Genomic DNA, 18,612 nt, shown 5'->3' on the forward strand with positions numbered 1-18,612 from the left:
TTTCAAACAGAGAAGTGGGGGGTCAAAATAGATGTGCATTCAGTATGTAGCAGGCAGCTGTGCACCTTGCTTTTCCTTAACTAATCATTGAGGGAGAGGAGTCTGATTCCAGTGATGAAGACAGCTTTCGCTCTCCCACCAAGAACTGAATGGAGATCAGGTCTCTTCACTGCCTAAGAAAACAACCCCCCATTGCTTTGCACACCTAGCTTGGCCCTGAGTCTGGAAGAGTGGCTTGCCTAAGGTCACCCTAGCGAATTCATATTTCCAGAAGTACACAGGAAAGAGTTAAGCAAAATATAGATAGATAGCAAGCCATTGCCTTAACAGTATTCCCACTTCCTTCAGCTAACCAGGAGCTTGCAACCTATGGGCACGCTCCCTTTCTGTTGATTTACAGCGATGCTGACTTTTGTGATCCCAGAGCGCTGAAGTGCTGGAACACAAGCCTGGCTCTTCTTATGGAGGAGAGGGCAAGACCCCGGGCTGCTCAGCTCATAAATCAGATCGGCTGCTTGGCTATATGAATCAAACAATCCTGAAGCTTGGGTTTCTCTCTTTTTTACCCTGAACAGGGCCAGCCCTCAGTGTTAGGCAGAGGAAAGTGTCCACTGCAGGCAGCAATTGCTGGGGGGGGAGGGGCAGTAGCAGCAGTCCCCCCCCCCACACCTACACAAGTAATTAATCTTCATTCTCTCTCTCCCCCACCAACCCCACCAAAAATAATAAAAGCATGAAGAGGATAAGGCTACACTAGTAATCCTCTATGGATAAAGACAACAAAATTATGGGGGAGGGGTGGAATCGTTCATAAACATAGGATATATTGCAACTTATGAAAAAATACTTATCTCTGCCCCCAGAGGAGGCAGCCTTCTGTACCTGCAGGAAGGGCAGGCAGCACTAGCTGTTTGCTGCATTTACTGATCTGAAATAAAACATTCCTTTAAAGCTAATTCTGCATATGTCCAGGACAGGAGCAGTGCTATTTTTCTATGAAAAGAGGTGCTGGAGCTCACCATGAACTTTGTTCTCTTATAATGGCAATGGCACCCATCTAAGAGGTGCTGGAATTGAGTTGTGGCTGGGGAAAAAGCCCTGACCAGGAGTACTGTGGGCCTTGACTTGGAAAAGTGCCATTTGCTGCTGCTTGGGGGGGGGGGGGAATGTCTGGGGCTGCCCTTGATTGTTGTTTAACCTTCTTCTCCCAAGCATCTTACTCTTTCCATCAGCCACCAACCCCAAGGGGAAGTGGAGAAGGTGTTCTCTGGCAGAGGTCAGGAAACCAAGGACCAATGGGTCTTGCAGACAAGGCCCATAACCCAATGAGAAGTGATGCACTGAGAGTGTCATTTGCCAGTGACGAGGGGACTTCCTCTCTGATTCACCATCTTTTGTAGGAAGGGAAGGGAACAGAGGAAGGAGGAGGGCCCCGGGCATTTGAGTCTCGCCCTGCGTGTAGGAGGACTAGACCAAAGTCCAGAAAAGGTGATCCATTCGAGTAGAAGGCTGACATTTTTGCGCTTCCGCCTCCCATACTGTCTACTTGCCACATCCCTGTTCCTAATGCGATCACTGTAGCGGTAAACTCAGGCCACGAAACATGCTCAGAAGAGTTTAAACAATGTGCTTAGGCATGATATAATGGGTCGATAGCTTGGGGAACTGAAGGTTGCTTTGCCCATTTCCAGAAGGGACAGAAAGCAGGTGTGTAAGTGACGCCCCCTTCAAGCCAATGCACGAAGAAGGGACTTGTGCATCTGCCTTGCTGCCTTTCGGTGTGATGCACAAGTTTTGAATACACATGGAGCATGTGCATTTCACTAATGCTTTAATTCCCCTTTCTGGAGGGTACAAGCAGTAACAGGGAAAGCTAATGAGCAAGTTACTCATGCAATTATTTTGCTTGCTTTATCGTGTTTTCAGGCACACAGTGAACTGACTGGCTCACATCCCTGTCCTTTACAACTACATATATTGAAGAAGAAATAACGATGATGGCGACAGTAAAGCACTCTGCATGTTGTGTGTCTGGTATTTTACATGAGCTCAGAAATATCCTTATATATTAGGTCCATATTGTTGCTATTTTACAGATGGGGGAATTGAGGCTGGAAAAACCACAATCCTGATCACTCCAAATCCAGCATTCTGTCATTGTACCACATCCATTTCTGGGTATCAAGTATGCATTAGGATGCTTTCTCTTAACTCCTTAGAACTAATGGTTTCCATTCATTTAAATAATAACAATAATAATCATGTTACATATGGTGACTTACCCAAAATGACTGGCTAAACTCATAGAAATGCTGAGCAGAAAGCAGTTTTTGATCATGATAAAACCAGAGAACATCCCATTGTCCATTCCCAGTGAAATTATTAATAGAAGCAGCTGATTTTGCAGGGGTATACCTTTCGCCACCTTTGTTCTGAAACTGCAGAGGACAAGAGAGGCAGAAATGCACATAAGTGTTAACTTAAAGATAGTAACTAGGTCAGATATCAAGCAATACACCGCACATCATTTGTCTAACCCATTGGGGAGATATTCGAAACATTCCTCAAAGACCCCAAATTCGTTGAGAAGTGGAATTTACATAAGGTTGTGCGAGCATCTCTCTCTACATGAAGGATGTCCAAGTGTATTCGGTTACCCTGAGCTGGTTGGATAATGAGGACCCCAGCGTATTCAGGATCTTTTGAGGTTGCAACCAGTTCCTATAATTAAGTGCCTTTCCATAGATGTATTGATATAGCGATAGATCTGGTCCACGAGTCGCAAATCAGGCAAGGAAGTACTTGCCCTGCTCACAATGGAACATCCATGGCAAAACAAATGTGTGAAAACTACAAAATAGGCACTTAACCTTTCCTCTTTTTAATTATTATGATATGCTAGCGTGTGTGTGTGCATGTCTACACACAGACACACTTCCCTCAGATGCCCTTTGTCTCACCTGGCTATTTTCTTAACCGCAAGAAGCTAGCTGATACACCCTGGAAGTCAGAGTACACACATAAAGAACGGTATATAGAAAGCAAAGGCCTCATTTGCTTTGAAAGCCCCTTGACGACACACCAAGGAGTTGGGGAAATGGGGAGGGGGGCTGGCATGGCAACAAAATACCTGCTTGCAGGATTGACTGGTATTCCTTTATTTGCCTGCCTGCATACCTGCCTGTCCCCCCAAATATTAAAAAAAATCTCCTTATGACTGTATGCGAGGGCAGTATCTCTCCCTCCTCTTCCTGATCTGTCTGATCGGGATGCAGAGGTGACAAAACAAAGCAGCCTTTCAACTCTGGGCTCCTTTCCTCCCCCCTCCCGCCCCCCCGCACCTGAGACTAAAATAACCCTGCACTCCACCGAGCCATGCAATGGAAGCAGCGAAGGGAGGTTCTCCTCCGTTTTTCAAAGTGCTGTGGCGACCACCGAGCCCTAAGCAGAATTCAGGTGACCAGCGAAAGAGACTAGGAGTGGAGATACGACCTGGCCCTAAGTGCAAATGATTTTTTAAAAGAAATATTTTTTGGGATCCTCCTGTGGAAAAGAGGGTTCCTTGCCTCCTCCTTCGAACTGGTCCAGATCTGGACCAGCGGATATCTCTCCCGCTTCACCTCCCTCGCTTGGCCAGAGAAAGAGGGCACTGCAGAGCCGCAGCAGTCCCCCTTACCTCTCAGCAAAGCCTCTCTGCCACTGATCTCTTGCCAGGGGATTCACACGCAGACCCGCGCAAACAGCCTCACCCCACTTTCCCACTACCACCATCACGGCCACCACCATCCCCACCCCAGATCTCTGGATCCCTCTCTGCCTAGATCTCCCTGCCAAGCGTGCATGCACCCCCCCTCCATCTTCTGACCCAAGGAAATGGCTGTGTACCCGTGGCCGGATCCACGCAGGACGGGGTGCCTTGCAGCCCTTGTTGCTGCTCCCGCTGCTGCTGCTGCTGCTGCTGCTGCTGCTGCTGCTACTGCCTCTGCCGCTGCTGCTGCAATGAAGCCGATGGAGCGCCCGGCTCTCCTCTCGCGCCTCGCCGCGCTCTCCAACTCCCGCAAACTCCGGCGAAAGAGCACAAGTGCGGCTCTCCCTCCGGCTCCATCGCTCTGGCCAGCCGGGACAGAGGCGGGGGAAACCCTCCCCGTCCCGACCCCCCACCTTCAACCGGCGTCCGCTGAGCGATCCAAGCCGACGGGTGGAGCGCAGCTGCGCCAGAGCAGCCAGGCCAGCCAGCAAAGTTTGCCTCCCTTCCCGACCTGCTGGCGGGCTTGAGGAACTGGGGGGTCGCCTCCCCCGAGGAGATCCACCCTCCCTCGCTCCCTTCCCTCGGTTCTCCTCGCCCACCATCCCCGCTCTCCTGCGGATCTCGCCTGCTCCGTGGAGATGCGCTCACCCAACCGCGAGTTCGCCGCGCAGCCAAGGAAAGCTTACCAGCGCTGGTCCACCGCGTGGATTTCGCCTCCCGTGCCGATCTGCTTTTGAGCTGGGGTTGCCGCGGTGATCCAGGCTTCTCTCTTAACAGAGCATCTTCCACCTCGGCGCCAAAAAAGCGTGGTGGTGGTAGCGGCGGGGCGAGTCTTAGAGGGGAGTCAAAGGTAAAGATCCAAGTAACAACCCCCGTTTCCAAGATTGCTTGGCCGGCTGGGGGGTGTCTCTTTGCTCCCCCCTCGATCTCCCCTGGTCCTCTCCGTCACCCCTAGTCTTCCCCTCGTAAAATCCACATGGCTTCTCGCTCGGCTTGTAGTCGAACGGCTGCCAAGCAGACGCGCGCCAGCAGAGGCCGCTGCACGCATGGCAGAAATAGCTCAGATTAATCACCGAGCCCCTTTCCTTACACAGGAGAACTCGAGACTGCTAAGGCAAGCGCTTCCTAAATTGTGCTGTTTCGAAGGAAGGGGATTCCGAAGGCAAGGGATGGCTTCTTGCGTGCTGAACTGGGGCTTTTCGGTTTGGGGAAACTTGAAAGCAGCGTAGAGAGGGAGAGATCTTTCAATTTGTCCATGTGCACAAACACACGCACACACACACACACACACGAGAGAAAGAGGGCATTTTCAGTGCGCAAAATGATCTGCAGCCCTTATTTGTTCTAAAAAGAGTTTGCTTAAGACTGATGACATATTTGTTCTATTTCGTAGTGGTGGATATGTGTTGCCCCTGCTAGGGTGGCAACCCTGCTCAATTTACTTCTGAGTAAACATGGTTAGGATGAGGCTCCAAATGCATATGCAATTCCACCATAGTTAATCGAGGTTTCTTGGCAACGGGCCTATATAATACGTATGTTTACATGTGAACATAAATGTTGTATACATGCGAGCAATGCAATGGGTGGGAAAACCCTGAGATGCAAACACAAGACGATAAAGGTGATTTAAACAGATACTGGTTTAGATCCATACTTAGTCAGGCTTAGAGTGGGCCCACTGAAATCAATGGGTTTTGTGTTAGTCATGGCTAACGTAAGAACCATTTATTTCAATGAGCCTACTCTAAGCATGATTAAGTTGGGAGCCAACCTAATATTTACTAATAGCAAAAGGATGGTGTTTTCAGAAACCCTGTAAAAGGGGAGAATGTCCTTCGCTTCAGTGGATTGAGCTGTAGGTCAGACAGCTGATTCTCACCACCTCACCCCACATAATAATAATAATAATAATAATAATAATAATAATAATAATAATAATTTATTTGTACTCCACCCTTCTGGCTGGGTTTCCCAAGCCACTCTGGGCGGCTTCCAACAAAGATTAAAAATACATTAAAGTTGTTGCTACTGTCAAGTTGGGTGAGTTCCTGCATTTTACACACCTTTCTTCTTACAACTTCTTTATGCAATTCCTCCCCTGCAAGCATTTTACAGAAGCAGATATCTGGACACCATCATGAGGAAGGGACATGATGAAGGCAGAAAGAAGGAGACAATGGCACACAATGCAGGAAGGAATTGCACCAAGGGAACTCAAACTTTGTATGTCCAATAACACAAGAAGAAACCACATCAATGGCAGATGCTTCATTACAAGGGGTCTTAACCCTAAAGATGTAAGCCCAACCACACTTAACCAAGTCTCCTTCAACCTAGCGAGCATGTTCATGGGTAAACATCGATAGGCTTAGGCTATAAATTACACCTGCACTTTCTGAAAAAGAAATCAGAATTATCTCTCACAAACGTCTGGATTTGTGCATCTGTTGTTTAGTCATTTAGTTGTGTCCGACTCTTCATGACCCCATGGACCAGAGCATGCCAGTGCACATCTAGATCTAAGCAAATTTGCACTCGTTTTTTCCTTAGGTTGCAATGTTTTCACTGTTTCTGCCAACTGTGAGAAGGAGCAGAAAGAGATGGCAGAGACGGAGCTCTGTTCCCTGAGTGCATGCACACGAGTAAACACACACACACACACACACACACACACACACACACACATTGTGTTTCTGAGATTCCACCTTACATTAGGTTCATGTTTCCCAGTTTGGAATTATGTTGCTGTTGTTGTTTTGCAGTTAATTGAGCCAGATGGTTGCTTTTGACAAGAATACAGTTGAGATTCTCAGAATGCAAAAGTCTGTGCCCAGTATTGAGCATCACATTTTGCAGTTCAGCTGCATGATACACAAAGCAATATCTTTGTCGAGGTTGCCCTAGCCCTCCTATGGACTTCATTCTTGCAGCTGTATGGCTTGGTTTCAGCACAGTGGAGAGAAATGCCTGGCCCTGTTGCTGAGGCCCTTGGACTTTGTAAAAACAACAACAGCAAGAGTTCCTCTGTACGTGTACAGAGCATATTCCCTTGCTTCAACCACAACCTGCCTTCAACCATCACACATGTGGAATTAGAATACAAGCTAGCCTGGTTTTGCATTTCCCAGTGTCCCCACAGCCCTGGCCTCTGTTTCCCCTCTTAGCAGTCCTAACACAACACCTTCTATCTGCTTCTCCTCCCCATCACTGCTGCTTTGGGCTCTTGTCAACTCTTCCATCCCTTGCTGCTTCTTCCCTTCTGGTCCTCTGCTGGTACCTGATTCCTTCACTGCATCCCTAGACCTGACCTACAGTATCCAGAGGTCCTTCAAATGGGCTTCTGCAGATGAAGCTCATGCTACAGCAAATGCTGAATGCTCCCCAGATTTGGCTACCTTGTTGGCATCTCTGGGGCTTCTTCATATGTTCTTCAGCACTTTCCATGTTGCACTCTCTCTCCAGATATGTAAACTATGAACTGGCCTCATTGTGTAGAAGGCCTCTGTGCTAGTGGCCAGGACCATAGCGCCATGTCACAGCATCTTCTTTGCATGGAGAAGGTCCCAGGTTCAATCCCTGACATCTCCAGGTTGGACTTAGACTGTTTCCTGCTTGAGACTATGGAGAGCTGCTGAACTGGCAGACAGTACTGAGTGAAATGCCCTAATGGTATAATTTGGTATGAGGCAGCCTCCATTGTTCCTAGTGATGGAAGAAAGCAGGAAAAGCTCATCCATGCTGGGGAAGTGCTGTAGCTCAGTGGTTGAGTAGATGCTTAAAGAATAATAATAATAATCAGGGCTTTTGTTTAGCTGGAACTCACCAGAACTCAGTTCCAGCATCTCTCAGGTGGGCACCATTGCCATTCTAAGAGAACAAGGGAGGCATTCATGGTGAGTTCTAGGAAAATATCACTGATGATGATGATGATAATAATGATCTATCCCATCTTTCTTCTAAGGAGCTCAAGGTGGCATATATGGTTCTCCCTTCCCATTTTAACCCAGAACAAACCTGTGAGGTAGGTTGGGCAGAGAGATGGTGACTGGCCCAGTCACCTGGTGAGCTTCATGGCTGAAGGGGACTTGAACCCTAGTCTTCCAGAACTAACACTCTAACCACTACACCACACTGACTCTACTGGTAGAAGTTCTCCACTTCAATTACTGGCCTCACCTCCTAGCGATAGGAAATTGCCCTGTCCGAAACTCTGAAGAGCCACAGCCAATCCGTGGGACAATAGTCAGCTTGATGAACCAATGGTCTGACTCGATATAAGGTTGCTTCTTGGGAAGACCTTCCACGTGGAGAGCTGTTAACGGGACATAGGAAATGGGCCAAATATTCTGAGGCTGAGATAGTAAAGGCCTTTCAGAAATCTGTTCTTGTTTTTGGGGAGGGAGCTGCTTGTTCGACAAAAGTCTCCATGCACTGGGAATCATGCCCTATGTCAAAAGTAGCCTCTTGTCTGAAGGTGTACATTTCAAACTCTTAGCAACCTCACAGCAGCAGGAGAAAATGTGTCGTCCTGAAAACCTGGAAACCCCAACTTAGGTTGACAGTGTGGGCTTCACGCAAAGCTTTCTGATAGTCTCATTTTGATATTTATTTTGCATTTTGTGTTTTTATATTGTGATTTTACGTTGTGAACCGCCCTGAGACCTACAGGTACAGGGCAGTATACAAATTTAATTAATTAATTAATTAATTAATTAATTAATTAATTGGTGGTGGTGATGATGACGGCGGCGGCGACGCAAGCCTCATAGGGATGTAAATGTTTCATTCCCAAGAGCTCTTACCAAGGAGCAAGCCCCACTGAGCACAGGGGGAATTACCTTTAAGTAAACATGCATAGGATTATGTTGTACAGTGGTACCTCGGGTTACAAACGCTTCAGGTTACCTGACACTTCAAGTTACAGACTCTGCTAACCCAGAAATAGTACCTCGGATTAAGAACTTTGCTTCAGGATGAGAACAGAAATCGCGTAGCAGTGGCGCAGCGGCACCGGGAGGCCCCATTAGCTAAAGTCGTACCTCAGGTTAAGAACAGTTTCAGGTTAAGACAGACCTCCAGAACGAATTAAGTTCTTAACCTGAGGTCCCACTGTATTGTGGAAGGGTGCCTGGAAGCACACACACACAAAAAGCCAGACCTCCTATTTGGCAGTCTTATGCACAGTTACTTGAAAGCAAGGTCTGTCGAACTCAATGGGGCATCTGCAGAAACATGTAACGTTTCACTGCAGGAGTGGGGAAGGGGAATTTCTGCAGCTGATTTCTTTGTCAGCTCCTACACGACAAATTCCACCTCCTAAAAGAAAACCCCAATTCTATACAATTGTTTAAAAGTACAGGAGGCCTCCACTGTACATTTGCCATTAATGGCTCTATAATCTATGCATATGAAAACGGAAACAACAATAATATGAATTATTACTACTAGCAGGAGTATTAAAAACACCCTGTAATTTGTTGCTCTTTAAAGTGTTACAGAACTAACATGGCTAGTCCTCTGGAAATTGTTACTTTTTCCACAGTAGACACGCTACGGCCACTTCTTCATAATGATAAGACAGCCAAGGTCATTTCTCTCTGACAGCCTGTCCGTTCGCTCCAAGGAGAGTTGACTGATGAATATTATCCTTTCTGCACTAGCCACAGGATTCAGGCCATGCCAATTTTCTCTTGGGAGTAAATGGGCTTTGCTTTGGTGCCTTCTGCTGCTCACAGATTCAGAAGGAAAACCAATGAATTTTGCCAGGTTAATGCCATGAGAGAGCATGCCTACCTATAACCTGCTAAAATCTCTTTGAGCTCCTAAAAAAATAATACAATAAAACTCTGCATAGTCTTCTATATAGAGGAGGATATTATGCAGCAGCCCATATAAGAAAGCGAACCACTTTCTAAACAGCAAGTTTGTGTTACACATGCAGAAGACGGTGGCAGGGAAGATATTACGAAGCACCTCACTAATATAAACAGTTCACATTCTTAATATAAAGTGGAACTATGCAAACTTGAACTAAAACGAGGGAAAGAGGCAGATTTATATATTGACATTTCTTTTAAGGTGCTGAGTTGATTTCAGATGCCAAACTGTAAAGACAACTGTAAGACACCTTACCCAGAGAATAGGGCAATGAAGAAAGAATGCATTTATAAAGAAAGTGATGCGTTAAAGGTAACGTCAGAAACTTTATAGGATCCAGGAACTAGGTCAGTCATAACTGTGAATGAAAAACCACAAAACAAGCACAGTTTGTGGCCCAATTCCATAGCATTCAGGTAAAGCTCACCTAGGTAGGATGACAGCTAGAGTTAAAATGATGAGTAACAGTCAGTTTAAGTATCCCAGCTATCCTTCCTTCTCCATTCCATTGTGACACAATCTCTTGATGTGGCCCAAGGTGATAGGGCAGTTTCACTTGCACATGGATGCAAGCAAGTGATAGCTGCAATTTCATAGAATCATAGAACTGTAAAGTTGGAAGGGGACACAGGGGGTCATCTAGTCTAACCCCCTGCAATGCAGGAATTTTTCACCCAACGTAAGGCTCAAACCTGCAACCCTGAGATTAAGTCCCATGCTCTAATGACTGATTGGATTATCCAGCTAATCATTATAGTCTAAGCCCAGAGTTAGGCAGGCTTGAACCCCTTAATATCCATTGATTAAGCTCATCTAACTGAGCTGGATTCTAGCTGATATGTGAATGCACCATGCCTGTATCAGATTTCAGGCTATGCAAGCACAGGCTATGTGTGCATGTTTTAGAATACAGTGGTACCTCGGGTTAAGTACTTAATTCGTTCTGGAGGTCCGTTCTTAACCTGGAACTGTTCTTAACCTGAAGCACCACTTTAACTAATGGGGCCTCCCACTGCTGCCGCGCCGCTGCCATGCGATTTCTGTTCTCATCCTGAAGCAAAGTTCTTAACCTGAGGTACTATTTCTGGGTTAGCGGAGTCTGTAACCTGAAGCATCTGTAACCAGAGGTACCACTGTAATAGAATTGTAGAGTTGGAAGGGGAGACTCATATAGTCCAATCCCCTGCAATGCCCAACATGGGGCTCAAACCTTCAACCCTGAAATTGAGAATTTCATGCTCTACCAACTGAACTATAATCTTGACAGGATTGTGGCTTTGGCATCCATACTTTTATTGGGCAAGCTATGTCGATAAGGTGGCAGATATCTGGAGTTACTGGGAACAACTCTTCAGGCATGGCACAGGAAGAAAAGGAAGGCATCACCATCATCGCTGTCAACGTTTCCCATTTTTTAAGGGAAATTCCCTTATTCCGAATAGGATTCCTCGCAAGAAAAGGGAAAAGTTGACAGCTATGATCACCATGGATTCAATCCTCTTTGGAAAACACTTGTTTTATGTTCTACAGCACCTGCCCAAAACAAACTGAGATAAGAATCTAGTTCTGGCTTTTGAAATGTCTTTCCTTTCAGAGATTTAAATCAGAGCGTTTATTTTACCCTAGATTTTTAATGTAGGTTAACTAAGCATAGAGATGAGATAGCAAAAAAAAAAGGGGGGGGGGAACTCTCATCATTAAATAAAAATTGTAAATAAGGACGCTGGCCTAGAATTTTTGTTTTTCAACTCTAACGGAGGGCCATTGTATAGTTCCCTGCTCCACTTTCAACTTTGATCTAATCTCACATTCACTTCTTTGAATGTGTCAGATCTTTCCCTCAGAGCGGCGTGGCTTAGAGATGAATATTCATTCAACAAAATCAAGAGCGAAGTCCTAATGAGAAAGGTTCTGGAAATTGGATAGCAGTCTAACGGCAAGGCGGCTGTCGATTTTTATTCTTTTCTTTTCTCTTTTTTTGGTAAACTTCTCAGAAGAAAATGGAAAAGTGCATCCCGCTGCAAAAGGGAACATTTGATAAATATCAATTTAATTTTAGGAGATTGTGCTTGCCACGAGAAATACCAGCTTACAGGCACACGTTGCTAAACCCCATCTGTTCAGTCAGCATTTTCCTCCTGTTCTTTAAGAGGAAGCATGATGCATAAATAGGTGCAGTTGGCCACTGGGCCATTAGAGGGTACCATCGTTCCATAGAATCCTGTGCTAAGCAGTTCTGATCAGCAGGCCTGAGGCTGGGTACCAGTAAGCCCATTTGAACTGATGGTGGAGCACTTGCTCTGCCTGTAGCGATGGCAGACTTTCTATGCAGAGGCTGGCAATTTGAGCCTTTGCATGCATCTCTCTCCCTCTCTCTCTCTAATTGTGACAATAAACCAGCAAAAGACAAAAAGCAATTTATCAATGACAAAAACATGACATACATTTCATTGGATTTCATCCAATTATTGTTCCCAACACTGGAGATAAAATAAATATTCTGGTGTGTGTGTTTATTTGGGCATTTATGGCTTGTTAGTTATTGCTCAGGAGTATATATGCACACCCACACACCCACACACACACACGCACACACCAACAAACAACAAAACGCACACATAAATATATGGCTTAAATCAGAAACACTCCTGCATTAAACACATGCATTGAAATGAGAGATTACCATACCTTAATGGCTTTGGCCATGGCTTTTTTTCCAACAGGAACTCACTGGAACTCAGGTCCAGCACCTCCCAGGGGGGGACCATTGCCATTCTAAGAGAACAATGGAGGTGTTCAGTTGTGAATTCTGGCACCTCTTTTTCTAGAAAAATAGCACTGATTAATAGCATCTTAAATCCTCATCAAGAATTTTATAACCTGGAATTGGTAGTTAGCATCTGTCTGTCTCGAGAGACAATGGAGTGCAGCTGTGGGGGGGGGGGGAGTTAAACCCTTAACCAGTTACAATTCCCAGGATTTTTGGAAAGTGAGAATGTGCTTTAAACACATAGTGCGTATGCAGCCTAATAACATGTTAACTCAAAGACTGGTCCACCACCATCTTTCCCTAACCTGGTGCAACTCTGCCAGTTGCTGGAAACCACAGAAAAGCTCTGATGCTCGAATCCTGATTGCTGGTTTCCCACAGACACCTGATCAGCCACTGTGAGAACAGAATGCTAGATGAGATAGGTCACTGGTCTGATCCAGAAGGCCCTTCCCATGTTATTATATTCTCTACCTAAGAAGAGCTGACGCAGGTGGCGCTGTGGGTTAAACCACAGAGCCTAGGACTTGCCGATCAGAAGGTCAGCGGTTTGAATCCCCGCGACAGGGTGAGATCCCATTGCTCGGTCTCTGCTCCTGCCACCCTAGCAGTTTGAAAGCACACCAGTGCAAGTAGATAAATAGGTACCACTCTGGTGGGAAGGTAAACGGCGTTTCCATGTGCTGCTCTGGTTTGCCAGAAGCGGCTTAGTCATGCTGGCCACAGTAAAGCGAAATGAGCGCCACAACCCCAGAGTCGGCCACGACTGGACCTAATGGTCAGGGGTCCCTTTACCTTTACCTAAGAAGAGCTAGTAAGTGAGCTGAATAGACCCCACCGCTTGGGAATGGAGATAAACCGCTGTCTGGCTGGAGCCAATTAATCTTTAAGCAACCAGGTACAGTACCTAACATGTCAAAAGCTCCAACCTGGAGATGCTGACATCTTCTGATTGCTTTACTTGTGCTCTTTTCTAATTGAGACACAAATAGCGACACATTTTCTGCCTTGCAAGGCAGGCACGCCGTACTAGGTTGGTACGAATGCCTACTTTTATCTGTCTCCTCAGACCCCGTAATTTCAGTGGTGGAGAAGATCAAGCAGCTTTCCCAAGCCAAATCGTTAAGGGAGATTAGAGTTTGCTTTCAAAGGAAATAGCAGAAGAACTCAGTGGTTGCATCCAGAAATTCTGTTGCCTAAACCTGTCAGCTGGAGGGGACATTTCTGCCTCACCTTTCTCCCTGCTAAATACAGGCTGTCAGTTTTCACAAAGGTATTGGGGGGGGGGGCTAGGATGGCGGGGAGCAAGGTTCACACCTGCAAATCCTAGTCCACCTCAGCAACCACTTGCTTGTGGGGAAAATGTGTTCCTTGTGCTTTGGGAGGTGAGATGCTGCCAGCTTAACTAGAAAAAAACACACCTGGCCTCCTCATGTATCTTTAAATGCTAGCTTGATCTGTAGAAATCAGTAGGGGAACCTTTCATGCAATAGACAGAAGCTAACTGAGAGAGCTGCTTTTATATCTTCAGGAGCAATGCTGGTAATGGGGGGGGGGCAGAGGGAGAGAGCGAGCTATACAATATACAGAAAACCATATCAGAATAATGATCACGATGGATGGGGGAGAAATGCAGCTGAGTTCACATTTAAATGTCGAGCTCACTTAATTTGCATTTTCCAACACAAAAACGCAGCTGTCCTTCAAAGTTTGCGCCTCTACAAATTTCGCAATGCAGTTCTCCAGCCATGTGAAAAACACCCTATACTTAAGTAACAGTTGCATAAAAATGCATATATTCGTGTAAATAAGACACAAAACTACATTGGATTAGGGGAAATTGCTGTGCAAAAATGTGCATATTAGGGTAAATTCATCCTGAAGTGTTGATGAATTTTCTGAATGACTTGTTTTAATTCAAACTGATGTGGACTGAATTTAAGATTGGAGAAATCTGAAAGTGAGAAAAATGAAAATTGGCAATTGGGATACCAGAGATGTTTCCTTAAAAGGGAGGGGGATCTGCTATACCAAAAATGTATTCAGCAGGTGGGAATTCAGGCATTTCCTTTTGTAAAAGGTTGCTTCATCACAAGAAATAATTGTTGCTATTGAATTTTACCTATCACAAAATTTGTGTTGGATTTGGAGAGTTCTGCTTCACCCAAACCATGGATTCTGAGGGAAGCAAACAGACTTCTTGATAATATTAGCCCACTTTTCATCGCATTTCTGTTTCTGCACATCTGTAATAGCAAAGTCCACTAAACATACTTTTTGATTCCTGGAGCCTTCAGTTTGATAAGTTCTGTTGCCTCAACATTTCGACAGCCAAGGGGCCTCCATTAATCTTGGTTGTGTTGTTTTTGATGCTATACGTTTGTTTATTGCATTGCTCTGTGCTGCTCGCTAAAACTTCACACAGGCTACAATGTAAGGGTTTCTTATTTTCTGCTTCTGATCAGCGCTGCGAGCTAATAATGATTGGTGAGCAAAATTATTTGTACAGATGAGATGTTCGGCATAAGCTTTAGTGCTGACCTGCCATGCTGTCTTTGGCTTCAACTGGGAAAAATAAGCCTTCAGAAAACTGCAGAGATGTTTATTCTAAAGTCTCTGAGACAGAGCTTCCCTTCTGCATTTATTGGCACGTGTTATGTGTTAAGATGAAATAAAGGCACTCTGCAATTCCAAATTCCACCAAGGCTTCGCAAATCGGACTGCTACAATTAATGTGATTTTAAGGGGGAAAGAGTTTTCCGACAGATCAATCTATAATTACTTGTATTGAAACTGGCTATCTTCCCACTCACCAGCCCTCCAGAAAATAAAATAGAAAACTTGACTAGCTAGGTTGTAGCTTAAGGCAGTGTGACATTTTGGACTAGTTATTTCTTCAGCAGAAGAAACTGCTGTGGACTAAATATCAACAGAATGGAAATATGTATGTGTTAATCCATACACAAACACACAAAATGATTAATAATGGAACATTGCTCTGATATCTCTGTAGATGAAGGAAATCAGACTCTGCTAGCCTAGCCAGCATCAGATGTGGTCTACTTTTATTTTTAATAAAGTGGTTTTGGATTTTAAATCCTGTGAAAGCTTCAAACCCTGGTCAGTTGTTCTACTCGCCAGAGGAGCAGCTCATTCTTGAAGTCCGGATTGGGAAGCTAAAGTAGAGTATCCCATCTCTACTTTTTCATGCTTGGCAACTGGGAGGTCAACAGGAGGTCACAGTGAGCCAGATTTTGACTCTTCCAATTTTGCCAGATATGTAAAATGCACACTCCTCAAAATATAGGCTGAAATATGAGTACAGGCATGCTTGTTCTGCATGACAATGCTATTGTTAACAATACAAAATGCATTTGATATGTGGATGCAAAAATATAACTGGGGGGTAGTACTGATGGACTATACACTGTTAAGACTCCTCTAAAGTATTTAGAGTCTGCAGTCAAAGACTTCCCTACTTATTTTTAAGGCATCCCTTCCTTATTTTCAACCCACTGCCTCTCATCTCTGTGGATCTTGGTTCTCCCTATGACCACAACAACATCTATAAATCTTGCGTGCAATTTCACCAGATATCCTGACCCCTTAGCCCCTTCACTTCTTCTGTTTGTTTCTCACAATCAAGTCCTTCTATCTGTAAGCCCCATGTGAAATCTTGCCTCCAATCTAACTTCCCGCCTCCCTCAGAGCACCTGTGTCAATTCCATGTTCCATTTCCCCACCATCAAATGGAACATGGAACATTCCATGACATCACAGCAGCCCAGCCAATAGCTTTGGATGGGGTGAGCTTGTAGGCGATAGGCAGGCAGGCTGCTTTAACTTACTTAACTATTAATAAAATGTATTGTCTTGCAATTGACCGGTAATAAACAGGGATGGACTCTTGCCAAGGTCAAAGGATTCTGCACTGCTACTTATTCTTGTGTGATATAAGGAGGCCTTCAGGCCCTTGCTCTTTTCTACAGAACAAAGTCTCTGTAATTTCATCCTTGCCACAAATCCTCGGATTGTCCAGAATGGCACTTCTGAGCATGTGTATGTGTCATATTTTATCTGTCTCAAACTGAGAAAAGAAATAAAAAAACCCTGCTATTTTTGTTTGTGTTGGCAACGCCATCATCCCCTGTCCTCATTTCACACTCCTGTTTGTACCCAGGGCAGCTGACTTGTATGCTCTCATCACCACATAGCAGCCTTATCAGGGTGCACAAATATCCTTATCTTCCTCTCCCCGTTCCCCAGAACATCTTTTTGGAACACAGTGGCTTTAACATTAATGCTTGCTTCAAAGCTGCACTTCATTTGGAAGCTATATTAATAGATCAGTTTAGCTGTCAAAGCGACATAAGCAACCTGAGGCACTCAGAACAACAAAAGTGGAGAAGACCACAGCACTGCCCTGACGCTCCAATCAGACATTATCAGTAATAGATGGGCATATTGTTGCATTCTAGAGTTATTTTGCCTCCTTAGGAATAATTTTATTTCAGGAAGTTCACACCACCAAGACTGAAACCCTTGCAATATTCTCATCCTAAATTTTCTTGCAAATTCAAAGTGACAGAATAGAACCTATTGTTATTATTTTTATTTGACTGTTGTTGTTGTCATAGATTATTTTAACAGCAATGGCTTCCCCCTCAAAAAATTCTGGGAGTTGTGGTTTGTTAAGGGTGTTGAGACCCACAAGGAGACTCCTATTCCTGTCATAGAGCTGCAGTTTCCAGAGAGAAATCAATCAGATGTGTGGAAAAGCAGAAGTGAGATTTTGCTTAACTGAATGTCTAATTCAGAACGTCAGATCGGATTTTCACAAGGCCCAGCCACAGAACAAGGAGAAAACCCCTCTCAGACCTGAGAGAATTAATTGGTGCACAATACAATCAAGATATGGGTCAAGCAAAAATGTGGATGAGCCCCTAGTCTGAAGTCACACAGGCTGACGGTGAAAAGCAACAGATAAAATTTTGCTCATCAGCTTCACTGCATTTGGGTTACTGAGTTAAAGTTAACCTCTTGTTACTCTTACACCACATTGTAAGTCTGATGTGGATGAGTGCTTTGGAGGAAAACAGAACTGGCGGCCTTTTTTCTCGTTCAAAATGGCATGGGTAAGAATGCTTTATAAGAAAGTGACATTCCCAAGGCCACCATTATGCCGAGAACCAAAAGAGTGATAACAAACAGTGGCTGCATCATTGCTGCTGTTTCTGTTTAATTTTACATGACTTTAACAGGATTTAAAAGTCAGATATGAGATGCCTTCTACTGGCCTGTAGCTTCTGAACTATCCCCATTGTGTTGGCTTCCATTCTTTCACATGCTCCTCCATTCCAGGAAATCATGTTGTGATCATGGCAGCAGTGGTTTTATGGACAGGAGAGTTAGAGCTGTAAAAGAGGGCTGTTGCTGTGTTTGTGTTAGGGAGTCAGGTACTGCTGTGATGAGTGACCTTATAAAATTCTATACAAGCGAAAATATCAGCTCTCATATTGCTGAGGGCACCTTCATGAGTGAAGCACTTTGTCCTTTGCTTTAACACACACCAGTCCACCCTTTTCCTGCTTCTGTCCTGTTTCTTAATGTACAAAAAGGTCACAGGCTCACTGAAGAGAAAGAAAGGGCATTTATATAAAAACGTAAGAGGAGGCCTGCTAGATCAGAGCAAAGGCATATCTGGTCCAGCATTCAGTTCCCATACTGGTCAACCTGATGTCTCTGTGAAGCTCCAAGTAAGACATGAAGGCAATATTGTTGTCATGCTTGTGGCCTCCAGCAAGTGCCATTCATAAGAAGGCTGCTTCTAATAATGAAGCGAAAGAGAGCCATTATGATCACCAGCCATTGAGAGACTTGTCCTCCATTAAGTTGTCTCATTCTACTTTGAAGATGCCTGCTTCATAGTGGGCCAGGCAGGAGAGGCTGCATATCTCTCCCCAATGTGGTGGTGAAAAATGGGCAGGGGGGCATTCACAGGTATGGAGCATTAATAGAACATCATCAGTCAAACCTTTGATTCATACCTGATCATCAACCCCAAAATTCCAAGGGCAGAAATACATAAAATTAAAACTGAAGTTCAAACGATAATATCAAACCAGGTCAACATAAATCCCATACAAATGAAACGGCAACAGTGATTTTAAAAATCAAAACAAAACATCTTATAGCCATGTTTAGAGTGCTTGGA

The 18,612-nt window shown here is 44.7% G+C and overlaps 2 protein-coding genes across 3 annotated transcripts in view; one reads left to right on the forward strand and one right to left on the reverse strand.

Moving 5' to 3' along the window:
* The window catches only part of GABRA5 (gamma-aminobutyric acid type A receptor subunit alpha5), a 71,011-nt gene extending 66,084 nt beyond the window's left edge, over window positions 1–4,927 (reverse strand). The window contains exons 1-2 of one of the 2 annotated variants that reach the window (XM_028727834.2): window positions 4,435–4,927; window positions 2,283–2,438 (exon numbers count right to left, since the gene is read on the reverse strand). In XM_028727834.2, coding sequence (XP_028583667.1) covers window positions 2,283–2,368 — 86 coding nt within the window. In that variant the 5' untranslated portion in view covers window positions 2,369–2,438; window positions 4,435–4,927. Of the gene's footprint in view, window positions 1–2,282; window positions 2,439–3,885; window positions 4,288–4,434 lie in introns of those variants that run through there. The other variant, XM_028727835.2, reaches the window with a different exon arrangement.
* GABRB3 (gamma-aminobutyric acid type A receptor subunit beta3) overlaps window positions 1–18,612 on the forward strand; it is a 198,258-nt gene that overhangs the window by 59,265 nt on the left and 120,381 nt on the right. The window lies entirely within an intron of this gene.

Source organism: Podarcis muralis, chromosome 4 (assembly GCF_964188315.1).
Source record: "Podarcis muralis chromosome 4, rPodMur119.hap1.1, whole genome shotgun sequence".
Lineage (NCBI taxonomy): Eukaryota > Metazoa > Chordata > Lepidosauria > Squamata > Lacertidae > Podarcis > Podarcis muralis.